The following is an 11,782-nucleotide window of genomic DNA, read 5'->3' on the forward strand; positions in this document are numbered from 1 at the left end:
TTTTTTTTTTCTTTTTCTTTTACCAAGTGGATCATCATGGCCTTGCCATATTGGTCCATTTGATTGACCTTTATTATAATTATGAATTTATTTTATTTACAGTTGCTACAAACGGGACAGACATGACTGGGGGATAGGACAGGGAGAAAGAATGAAAGAAAGAGAGGGAGAGAAAGAAAACCAAAGGGGACAAGAGACGGTGAGAAGGGGGGGAAGAAAGAAAAAAAAACAAACAAACAAAAAAAACAACAACACCTGGGTCACCTGTATGGAGAAAAAAAACAAGAGAAAGCAAACAACAAAGAGCAACATAATAAAAAAAACGGCACCATCACAATAAACTAGCTAGCAGTAGATATCAGTAGATACTAAATAATAAACGATATTGTGCAGCACGCAAGATAGACAGCGCACAATGTGCTTTGAGGCAGCAGCCAAGAAAGCTGTAGTCCGCGTCTGTGAATACCCGTGTGTACACCTGTGTGCATACCGGTGTGGATCAGCATGCTTGTATTCCAAAGGTTTCTCCATGTAATGATCTGCTAGGGAGTGTGGGGAGCCACAGCCCCGTCCTCCAGGGTATGAAGCAGGTATGGAGGAGATCAAAACTCCAGACATCCAGAGGCCCCCAGAACACAAGAGACCAAGGAAGACCAACAGAGGGGCAGCCGCGCCACTGTCCCAGAAAGAGCTGAGGAGAGTCCCAGAAAAATGCTTTTCTTACTTTGAATTCAAATTAAATCTCTTCATCGAGTATCAGAGAGTAAGAGTAACATCTCAGCGTCGCTCTGTTTCCAGTTTAGCATGTTAATAACAGCCAGAAAAGACTGACTCAGTGTTTTTAAGGCTGATGGAGCTCCTGCAAGTTTGGACAAACTCCAACCTACGGAGGAAAATCTGCAAATCATCCAAGAAAGAATCAAAAAAGGTAAAAGAAAGCTGTTTAATGCCAGGTTTGAGCAGATTCTTTTATTCATATCTCATTTCTACAAAACATATAAATCCTCTTCAGTTCATTTACTGACAAACAAACACAGAGAGAGGACGATTTTACCCTGCAGTTCCCCCAGCATCCAGCAGAGGCAGCAGTGAGTCGGTCCCATAGACTCCCAGGTAAAATGAAACCTGCTCGCAGCCTGATGCACAAACTGTTTGGTCTCTAGAGACAATTTTCTCCCTCGTAACACCAGGTTAACTTGTATTAACTCATTATTATTATTATCATTATTAAGGTTTAAAGGTTGCATTAATGGGGGCGTGGCCTCTTTGACTGACAGTCGAGACACATTTCAGCTGCTTCCCTCAGCTCTGCACCTCGAGGTGGACGTCCTTCCAGCTGCAGGAGCACAAACGGTTAACGTGGCCTGAGGCGCTTCCAGAACAAACTGATTTGTGGGGCATGGGCGGAGCCTTTCACAGCCTCGACCCAAACATGTTCCCTCATCATCCTCATCAACGATGATGAGTGCTGCAATAAAATCTGTACATCTGCTCACACGGTACAAGCAGCGATGCATCTCGCGGGGGTCACTCTGCTTTGTGAGCATTTAAAGGCAGGCTGAGCGGTTACCAGGCAGCAGCTAAGCACCCTCACACTCCTCTCCTCCTTCCTCTGTGTTTCCCTGCATCAGGATTGGGATCACATCAGGGAATAATAAAGAGTTCTGATTAAAACGTGCCGCGCCCTCCTCGTGTCGCTTCCAGCAGTCTGGTGATCATGTCAGAGTGGGTGGGGTGAAAGGTCAGGCCATCCACCTCCATGGCCAGGTGACCAGTTTTCCCGCTTCGGATCCCAAACCGGACCAGAGTGGAGAGGAAGGACTCCTCCTGGATTTAGGGAGAGAGGGAGATGAGATCGTCCGCCAGCATTAACTACAGTCTATTTAATCAAGTCACGTTAGCTTCACGTTAGCTTCCTGCTGTGAGTATTTACAGGCACAGAGGCTCTAGATCAGGCTGCGGGGGCACATTTGGTGCTTGTTAATGAGTTATTAAGCATTTGTGTGTTACCTTTTCCACAGACGGCAGGTTAGTGGTCCAGTCCTGCAGCTGCTCCGTGGAGGTCACAGGTTCCAGTCCCAGCCCCTTCCTCAGGTAGCGCAGGTGTGCTGGGCAGGTGTGGAGCAGGTAGAGCCCGCAGGCCACAGCGTAGCCTCCCCAGTTAGACACGCCTGCAGGAGCACGGGAGGAGGTCAGAGAAGATGGAGCACAGGGTTAGTTCAAACTGACCTGCAGCTCACTCTAGTGAGCAGCATGATGCTGCAACAGCTGCTGTGTTCGCAGAGGCCGTACCTGCGGTGACGGCGTGGTCTGCAGGAACCTCACAGGCGATCAGACCGCCTTTGGGCATCAGGCTCTGCACCTTCTCCTTCACCTTCCCCATCCCCAGCTCGTTCCCACCATCACCGATTCCTGCACACACGCACACACAGACACACAAATCGTTCAGTCTCCTGTAAGGCTGAGTCGTGATTGGCTGCTGGATTTATCACAGAGTGTAATGATCAGATGGTGGGAGGGTTCCCGCCTGTGGTGCCGATTCCAGGTATGTGCTTGGCAGCGATGAACAGGTCGTCCACGGGATCCACCAGATGTTTGATGTTCACTGCTCTCATGTTGTAGTAGTTCCCATCTGCGGCGCGTCCGCTGCGCTCTATCGCCACCAGGTGGTCGAATCTGGTAACGAGCATCAGTGTCACATTAGAACCTGCAGCTGTACCTGTGCAGGTGTGAATAACAGGGGGCTGTATGCATGAGAAAGTTAAAGAACAGTCTGTGCACGTTTCCTGTTGTTTGAGCTCACGTGTGGTCTGATGATTCACAAACCTGCAGATTCTTCTTTCTCTGTTCAGCTGAACACTCAGAGATGCTTTTTATTTGTTTTTGAGGTTTTCTGCATTATGATGACATCATCGTAATGTTACACGTGTCCTTTTGCTTTGGTCACAGCAGCACTCCTGCTGCACACACCGCATGTCGTTATTTTATGGGCTCACGGGGTTTGAAGTCAGGTGACTCGTCACATGACAGTCCTCACGTGTGTTTGGACTCGCTGCAGAGGGTGGAGCAGGTCTGTGATGGAGAGCTGCTGATCTCTGACTGCGACTAGTAAACTGGACTTTTTCCAATCATGCACAGCTCAGCTGGACCAACAAATCCAGCCCATCCATGAAGGTGCCTCACACGCCAGCTCACCTGGGCTTGTTAGGGTCTCCATGGTGACACAGGAAGTGCCGCGCAGCGTCTGGACCACCGTCTTCAAATGTGACCAATGGGATAGCATCCTTCAGGACTCCTGAGGGTGACATCACAGCAGTTTCTTGCACTTTATTTTGAAAGTCACATTTTATTTTCTCATTCTGAACATTTCTAAATTAAATTCATCCCAGAGCAGATTTAAAACTCTCACCCGTCCTCACTGCTTCATCGATGATGGTGCGGTTCATCTCCAGCGCCCGGCGATCCGTCACCATGGTCACCTGTTTCCCCAGAGACAGCAGCATGGTTGCCATGGCAATTGCTCCTGGTGGGCCGTCGGTTTCATCGGGAGGGCTGAAGAGGAGACGCAAACGCTGAGAATCACCTGCGTTACTCGTGACCTCTCCCCCATCACAGACTGCAAACAAATGATGGAGGCAGCTTCTGACGCCACCGCCATCATTTGTTTACAGTCTGATATAATCCGATGTTGAACTTCCTGGTCACACAGAACCAGGAAGCTGTGTGTGTGTGTTTGTACCTGTGCATGTAGTGTGTTGGGAAGCCCGTTGTTATGGCAACAGAGGAGGAATGGGATAGAGCCAGACAGGAGCGCAAGAGTTCATCCTGAACGAATAAAGCTCTGATCCCTCGCTCACCTGCAGACGCACAGACACAAACGTTCAAACAAAGAAGAACAGGAAGTGGCGACCCGACAGGTGCTGCTCAGACGGGCAGGTAGGAGGACGACCACATGAAACTCCTGAGGAGCTCTGGCTGCAGGTGAAAGGACAACTAAAGTTCAGTCTGCAGGTAAACTGGCAGAAAAACCCCAAAAACTGTCCCTTCATTAAACACGCTGCAGGTGTAGTAGCCTCTGTGATGCACAATAATAAAAAGCAGCACCACCCGTATGACAGTAAAGGAGCTTCACGTGTCTGTGCGCGCGGCGTGGACGCCATGCACTGGTGTAACTGGCAGACTGTGAGGACTTTAAAGAATCCACAGCTGGTTTTTTATGGCCTGTTTGTTTTTCTGTAGAATAAACTTTAGTCGTGGACTCGGCTGAAACACCTGAGGAGCTTCATCAGGCTCTACCTGCTCCATCATCAGCTCAGTTATTTGCTCCTAAAAAAAAAGCATCCTGGGCCTTCTACCTGGATCTTCTCCGATCATCACCTCCAGCTGTCTGATCTTCGCCGCCGTCCCCTGAGAGACCAGGCTGTACAGCAAGGGATTCTGGGACACCTGGAAGCACAGGGGGGTCAGCTCAGGATGGGGTTTGGCCTCAGTGGGCGGAGTTATGGTGGAAGTAGGTGAGTCAGGAATGTCGGTGAGGAACATGCAGCCGGGCGAGTGGCTGAAGGCCAACGGAGGCTCTGAAAGAGACAAACTGTTCAGGTCCTCTGCAGGCTGTGATGTAAGCACAGTATCAGCCAATCAGAGTGCTCACTGCTGCTGAGGATCGCCTCAATCGCGGTCACACCACACGCCCAAAAGACTGTGACATCACCAGGCTGCAGCTCCACCGCATCACCATAATCCGGCCTGGACAGGTCCTGGATGCCGAGGAGAGCTACAGACACACACACAGACACACACACAGACACACTGTATATAAAAGATGGCCACAGTCATCTTGACACCACATTTTGAAGCCTCATCATCTGAGGTTTGTTCAGATTAGCTGAGGTGAAGCTAGCAGGCAGCTAGCAGCAACAGCCACCTGTGTCACCATCCACCTGTCAGTCACAGAGGCCATGCCCCTAATAATGCAGCCTAAACTGTTGTTCTGAAGAGACCTCAGAGGCCAAACAGTTTGTGTATCATCCTGTAAACATGTTTTCTCTGCTGTAAGGTTTTAACATGGAGACTGACTCACTGCTGCCTCTGCTGGCTGTTAGAGGAGCTGCAGGTGAGTGTGTGTGTGTGTGTGTGTGTGTGTACCTGGATCTCCTATGTGTACAGGAGCTCCATGTGCCAGTGGGTTGAGATGAGTGACCTTCACTGCTGCATCCAACAGAGCAGCTGGGACGGGACGCATCGTGACCACCAGAGGGCAGCTGAACGCTCCTGCAGGAACACAGGGAACTGCAGTCTGCACACACACACACACACACACACACACACACACACAGATGAGCTGGTGGAGAAGCGTGATCCCAAATGTGCACTGTCACATGACCCCGCTCTACGCTCCTGCAGAGTTTCATCAGAATTCATTGAGAATTTCCGAGCTCGTGTTTAGCGACAGAATGACACAAGCGCTGCTGGTGGGCGTGACTACTCCCACTTCACTTCTACCCCTCGGACACTTCACGAGTGTGTCACAGTGAACGTGAAATAATTCAGGAAGTCGACTGGACCTGAGAGCATAAATGAATACTGAGAAAACACGACTGGTCATAAAATCACTGATGATGATCCAACCAAAACATCTGCTCGACTGACTGATCCTGTCACTCCACCCACAGTGCTTCAGCCGGAGCTGCACAGCACACTGTCAGCGACCCAGCGCGGCCCAGCGTACCCTGTACATGCTGACGTTCCTGCCCTGCTCCACGTTCCTGACGGGGACTCCGGCTTCTTTCAGTCGGCCCTCAAAGCCAAAGCTGCAGCCCAGATAGAAACACACCATGTCCGACCACGACCCGGGACGCTCCGCCTGCTGCCCGGGTGGAGACCTGCGAGGCAGAGGGAGGCTGATCACTGACTGTTATGCTACAGGAAACAACAGGTGAGGCAGGAAGCAGCAGCTTGTGTTTGTGCTTTAATGTCGAGTTTTCAGTGAAAGCAGCACGGAGGAGCTGGTGTAGAGTAATTCCTGGGATACAAGCTGAAAGCACGTTTAGATTTCAGGACAGATCCTGCCGGAGACGTCGCTATGCTTTAACCAGAGCCCATTTCAACAGTAAGTTATTACCAGGACGCAGTCACGGCTGAGGCTCAATGATTACCCCAACTCATGTTCAACATTACCTGTGTGCGTCACTGTACGTCTGCAGGCTGGAGACGGTTTTCACCAGCCGACCATCCTCATACACACAGTACTGCGAGATGTCCGTCCTACAGGAAACACAACCAGGAAACACTCGATCAGGAAAAATAAAACAGACACAGTCGGAAAGCTCCGCCCTTCGTTGGAGTCAGACGGGTATAGGGCAGAAAAATAAGAACTCTGTGAGCCCTCAGGCTTCTGGTCGATGCACCCATGGTGTCACAGCACCTGCCGGCCCGGCCACCGTCCTCTCAGGCTGAGGGGCGTCCGAAACAAACATCCACCAAACCGTCTGTCTGGTCTGGCGTCTGTCTCTTCCTGCTCGCTCCTCTCAGTTTGCAGAAAAGAAGTTCAATCATTTCATCACATCAGGATCAAACACCTTCTTGTTTGTTCCAGCTTTTCTGAATCAAATTCAAAATGAGCAGATTTTATAATGTGATGTGCTTGTTATCTGAGTAAACTCTGCTCTCGCCTCACAGGTGAGCGCTCCAAAGGTTACTGAGAGTCCGCAGGAGCTTTGTGCTGCATGGAGAACGATGTGAATGGACTCAGGAAACGTCTGTGATTTAAAATCATCGGCTCACAGAACCAAACGTAAACCTTCTGCAGCACATCTGAGAGGACAGGAAGCCCTACCTGATGTCAGCGTGCTGAGCCAGAGGCGGACAGGAAGTCTCTCCCGACTGGCTGCGATAAAGGAGCGGCAGGGGGGCGGGGTTACTGCGACAGAAGGCATGGAAGTCATCGGCGAGCTGGTTTGGCAGGACGACCACATTAGCCTGCTGGTATCCTGAAACACACACACACACGTTACAACAGAGAAAAACCAAGAAGCCCTGACCGTCCGGGCAGCTCTGCGGGATGACATCATCCTTTTCAGGCATTTCCAGAGCTCGTGGTCACCGGTTCCCGCTGAGGGCAGGAACCAATACGTCGACACCTCCACCCTCGCTGCACCGCACCAGCTCCAGCCTCCACACCAACCTGTCAATCAATCTGCTCAAACTCGTCAACATGACGTGTTGGAGGCAGAAAATCCTCGCCAACCCGGAGCAAGCACTCCACCCTTTTTCAGACTCGGAGCAGCTGTTTCTCATTCCTGCTGCTTCACCCTCGGCTGAAAAGCAGCCCAGAGGAAGCTGGAGGCTGCCAGTCAGCGAAGCCAGAAGGACCACATCCCAAGGACCCCAAACCCTCCACCGCCTGGCTGAGTCCAGCATGCACCTGACCTGATACCCCATACACCCCCCAGACACTCTGGGAGACACGTCCACAACACTCATGGATACTAGCTGAGGATGACTCGAGAGTATACATGTTTACTGTTAGAACAAGCTAACGTTCTTACTGGACGCTAATTCGCTAAAGCAGCTCCTTTACTAAACCAACAAATCAGCAGAAATTTCACCTCTAAGCTGTCCCGAGTCTGTCCTAAGCCTGTCCAGTTCAGATGATCTCTTACCGTTGGCTAATCCTGTTGTGGTCTTTATTCTGGGGTCTTTCTGCCGGATTAACTGCCTCAGATTAGCAGGACTCAGATTATTTAAATGTTCCGACTTCATCATCTCACACACAAGCATGTCAGTGAGCTGCTTCCTGTTTACCTGTCACGGAGCAGGAGGGGAAAGGCCCGAGAGAACAATGAGCTGCTCTTATCTGCTTCACCACAGTTAATGTTTGAGCGGGCAGCAGTCGATGAAGTTAATCTTTGAAACACTCCAGACTTTAAACCCCACTCACTCTTTTTCCTTCCCTCACTGCTGTCCTCCATCAGTGTTTTCTTTTGTGTGTGTGCGTGTATCACCTGTGTCCATGGCAGAGGTACGGATACCCCTGAGGTATCTGACGGCGCACCGAGCAGCTCTCACTGCAGACAGCATGCTTCTTCACCTAAACGTTAAAAAAATGTCATGAGTAACCTGAGGAATAGGCGAGCTGTCTGATTGGTTAATTCGCTGGTGAACAGCCAATGAAATATAATCTGTGGTAACACTTTGTGTACTTAGATTCAGACGCTTATTTATGTGAAACTTCCTAAACTGTCAGGACAGCAGAACATTGGTGTAGATGAAGCTGAGAGCAGGGATCGAACACCTGCCAGGTGAGGATTCATCAGGGTAACCCGCTCTGCTCGCTCCCGCTCATCTCCAACCATCACAGCAGGTCTCACTGCCACCTTTAAACCTCCTCCGGCACTCATACTGCTCTCCTTCTCCTCTCCTCCCTGCCTGCACTCACCTCTTTGCAGAGATGACGCCACCCGTCTATCACCACTGCAAACAGGAAGTGGCTCAGAGACCACCTGACAGTAAAGTTCAGGCTACACTGATCCGATACTTTGCACAAAATCAAAACTATTATATATCAAATTATACCTTCATGATGAATACAAGACATCACACTATTATTCCTCTTGTTTAATTATGAAGAATTATCTTACAAGGAAAAACTAAACCTGAAAAGTCAATACCCACATATTAAAATCTTCAATTAAGATTGAAAAAGGGTCAGGGTCCAGGAAGGGGTCAGGGCTAGGGTCAGGGTCCAGGAAGGCTGCACGCTTTCAGTGGGAGAAACATTTCGTCATCATCAGGTTTCGACTTTATAAACAGAACTTGTGCTCAATGGCTGACACTAGCACCCCTGACTCACAACGGGCTGTGAGGTCAGTTTATGATCAATGATATGCAAACTGTGATTGATCATTGATCGGCTATGACAGTGATCTTTGATCTGTCTATATAAGGTTGGAAACCTGCAGTCAGCTGAGACTGAAGAAGTCAGCTGGACGAGTTTCTCCCACTGTACACTACATTAAACATAGAAACTTCTATTTTAATATGAAAATCTCCGCTCGGAGGGAGCAAAGCTGACCGTTAAGCTAACGGTCCTAAAGTCCCTCCGACAGTGTGATTAAACTCACGGTGTGACGGTTTATCCGCGGAGTGTCGGGGTCGGTGATGACAGCTCCACAGGCTAACAGCTGCTAATAGCTAAGTCCGGGGCTGCAGCCTTCGAGGGCCCATTACGTCACAGCGAGGCGACGAAGGTTACTCCAGTGCCTCTGCGTCCTCAGTTTCCCGGATTTCAAGGACGTTGGCTGTGTCCCTGTTGTCCCAATTCAGGGTCTGCACGCTTGAAGTACGCATTTTAAGTGCGATTACGTCACCGCCACGCGACGGCTGTCCCAATTCGAAGTGTATTTCAAATGCATTTAAAAAACTGAAGTCAAGCAGATTTGCCACAATCTATGATGACATTTCCCATTTGCTACTATTTTGATCATTACCTCTATTGTGTATCAACCTGTGCTCTTTTTTAATTCTTCCCCGTTAATACTGTGAATTTTTGTCTAGCCCCCTCCCCCCATATCCTTGCTGTTAGTTTTGTTGTATTGACTGTGTTCTTTTTTTATTTATCCTCCACGAGAGTTCATTTGCACTATATTGTGTTATATTGTTTGTGACTGTATTGTTCCAATTGTTAATAAAAAAAAAAAATGAAAAATTCAAATGCATACTCCAAATGCGCCGTCGATTTCCCCAAATATCAAGCGTGGTCCGCAGTGTTGCCAACGCCTCAGTAAGGAAAATCGCTATTGGCTGTCCTAAAAGTCGCTAGAAGTCGCTAAATGACGTCATCGCCTAATTTGCACAATTGGTCATGCTAATGTAATTGTAACCTACTCGGTTGGACAGAGAAATATTAAATGCATCTAGAATTTATTTAGAACTACAAATTAAATTTCTTTTAGCAATTATTGTTTTTTTAATGTCATAATTCCAACCCTGCTCCTTTATCCGGGCTTGGACCGGCAAACGTGATCCGAAATAGGCACTCTGGTGGAGTTACTTTGTGTGTGTGTGTGTGTGTGTGTTCATAAGTAGTTTTAAACTTTGTGGTCCACAAAACAACATAACAGTAAAAGAAGAACTGACTGCGTTACAGTCAGTGCGGGAGCCCTGCCTGCCCTGATAGCAGCTGGGGGAGGACTATCCTCCGCCTGTGAGCGCTTTGGCACGGGTGAGGTGCCCAAGGCAGCACCCGCTGCTTATTGAGAGTAAGAGCGATACGCGCTTTCACGTCAAAAAGTCGTCATAAATAAGTCTCTAATAACGCCAGAAAAAGTCGCCAGATTTGTCGCTAGTCGCGTTTTAGAAAAAAATGTTGCTAAGGGGTCTGAAAACTCGCTAAATATAGCGACAAAGTCGCTAAGTTGGCAACACTGGTGATCCGGTGCACGCTTCGTGGTCCCATATATCCCACAATTCATAGCGCGGCGGTGGGTGTGGATAATTTTGTCACAAAATACGACAGAAGGGAGCGGCTGAAGAGTGAACTGTCAAAAGTAAGTACTGAATATGATGTCACTAATTTATGTGCGAATGTTTAATAACGAAGAACATTAAAACATTACTGTTGGCCACATGTCGGCAAAGTTATGCAACATTAGCGATGTTTGTACTTTCAGGATTAACTTTGTTTTAAAGCCTTTACTTATATATATAGTCGACCTTAATCTTACAGAGAATGTGATGATTTTGTGGATAATTAAAGTCAGTCATATATCCACAAACACAACAAGCTAAAAGTCAGTGATGCTGCTCGGTTTGCAGTCCTGAATATCACGGCACAAGCAGGATTCACTGCACTGTTAATGTTAGCTATGTTATATTGCTGCCTCTGTTCGGTGGTGTCGAGCCAAACGGACTTTAACGTGTGTTTGAACGAGCTGACGGTTCACTCGTTAAGCTGAAAGAAAGATGCTTTAATCACAGGAGTCACACATGTGTCCACTGCACCATCTGGGAACTCTTCTTGTTTAGCACTCATAATGACACAAACACTAAATCCTCCTTCTCTGGTGCTGTTGTGTAGCAGTGTATACACCTGAGACTGTCACCTGTCTGTCTGTCCTGCACTCTCTCTCTATTTCTTTCTCTCTGATTGTGGAATAAAAGTATGAACATGTGTTTAAAAGTTACACTTGTGTTTGAATCCTGCAGCTTATCACACATTTGATTTCCATGTGTGACGACTGCAAGTGTCCAGAGTGAGGACAGACTGAGGGACCCACTGCTGTACATCATCTGTGAGGCTTTGCACCCCTGATGATCCACCAGGACAAACTCAGCAGTGTGTGAGGAAGAGGAGGAGGAAGAGCCAGCAGCAGCTGACAGATGGAGAGCATAGACAGACTGTTCCCTGTTTGTGAAGGACTGCTAGGAAAGTTTAAAATAACTAATTGTCTGTCCTGAATCAGTCTTATTAGGTAATGTTCAAAAAATTTGATCATTCCAGTGTTTTCAGTGTGGGAGAAAGTACTCGGGGCCTTCAAGTTACACACTATGAAAGGAAGCAACAAGTTTAATGTTCAGAAACCTAAAGTATGTATCAGCAGCAGAATGGAGCTAAAATAAATGTTTGTTCCAGTATTTTGGATTAGTAGCACTGCTGTGTTTGTTGCATCATGTTGCTGTAATTGTTTATATGCTTTATATATTCTGAGCTAAGTTGATCTATAGTGTTACATCATATTCTATAAGGATGTTATGTGTTTGTAGACTTTCTGCCCAGTTTGAC

General features: G+C 48.1%; 1 protein-coding gene across 3 annotated transcripts; it reads right to left on the bottom strand.

Moving 5' to 3' along the window:
• Positions 1-929: 929 nt before the first annotated feature.
• Positions 930-9,344, bottom strand: dglucy (D-glutamate cyclase). 3 transcript variants are annotated; one of them, XM_026151177.1, is made up of 15 exons: positions 9,123-9,344; positions 8,004-8,089; positions 6,836-6,989; positions 6,178-6,264; positions 5,729-5,882; positions 5,146-5,296; positions 4,652-4,774; positions 4,356-4,577; positions 3,740-3,857; positions 3,410-3,552; positions 3,196-3,295; positions 2,528-2,676; positions 2,293-2,412; positions 2,011-2,171; positions 930-1,827 (listed from the first exon to the last, which is right to left on the bottom strand). In XM_026151177.1, the coding sequence occupies exons 2-15, from the start codon at positions 8,077-8,079 to the stop codon at positions 1,669-1,671; spliced, it is 1,917 nt and encodes a 638-aa protein (XP_026006962.1). In that variant the 5' UTR covers positions 8,080-8,089; positions 9,123-9,344; the 3' UTR covers positions 930-1,668. The 3 variants fall into 3 exon arrangements, with proteins under 3 accessions (XP_026006962.1, XP_026006960.1, XP_026006961.1); XM_026151175.1 differs by lacking the exon at positions 9,123-9,344 and adding an exon at positions 7,662-7,803 and having other exon boundaries at positions 8,004-8,070; XM_026151176.1 differs by lacking the exons at positions 8,004-8,089; positions 9,123-9,344 and adding exons at positions 7,662-7,803; positions 7,940-7,991.
• Between the last annotated feature and the right edge of the window lie 2,438 nt (positions 9,345-11,782).

Source organism: Astatotilapia calliptera, chromosome 19 (assembly GCF_900246225.1).
Source record: "Astatotilapia calliptera chromosome 19, fAstCal1.2, whole genome shotgun sequence".
Lineage (NCBI taxonomy): Eukaryota > Metazoa > Chordata > Actinopteri > Cichliformes > Cichlidae > Astatotilapia > Astatotilapia calliptera.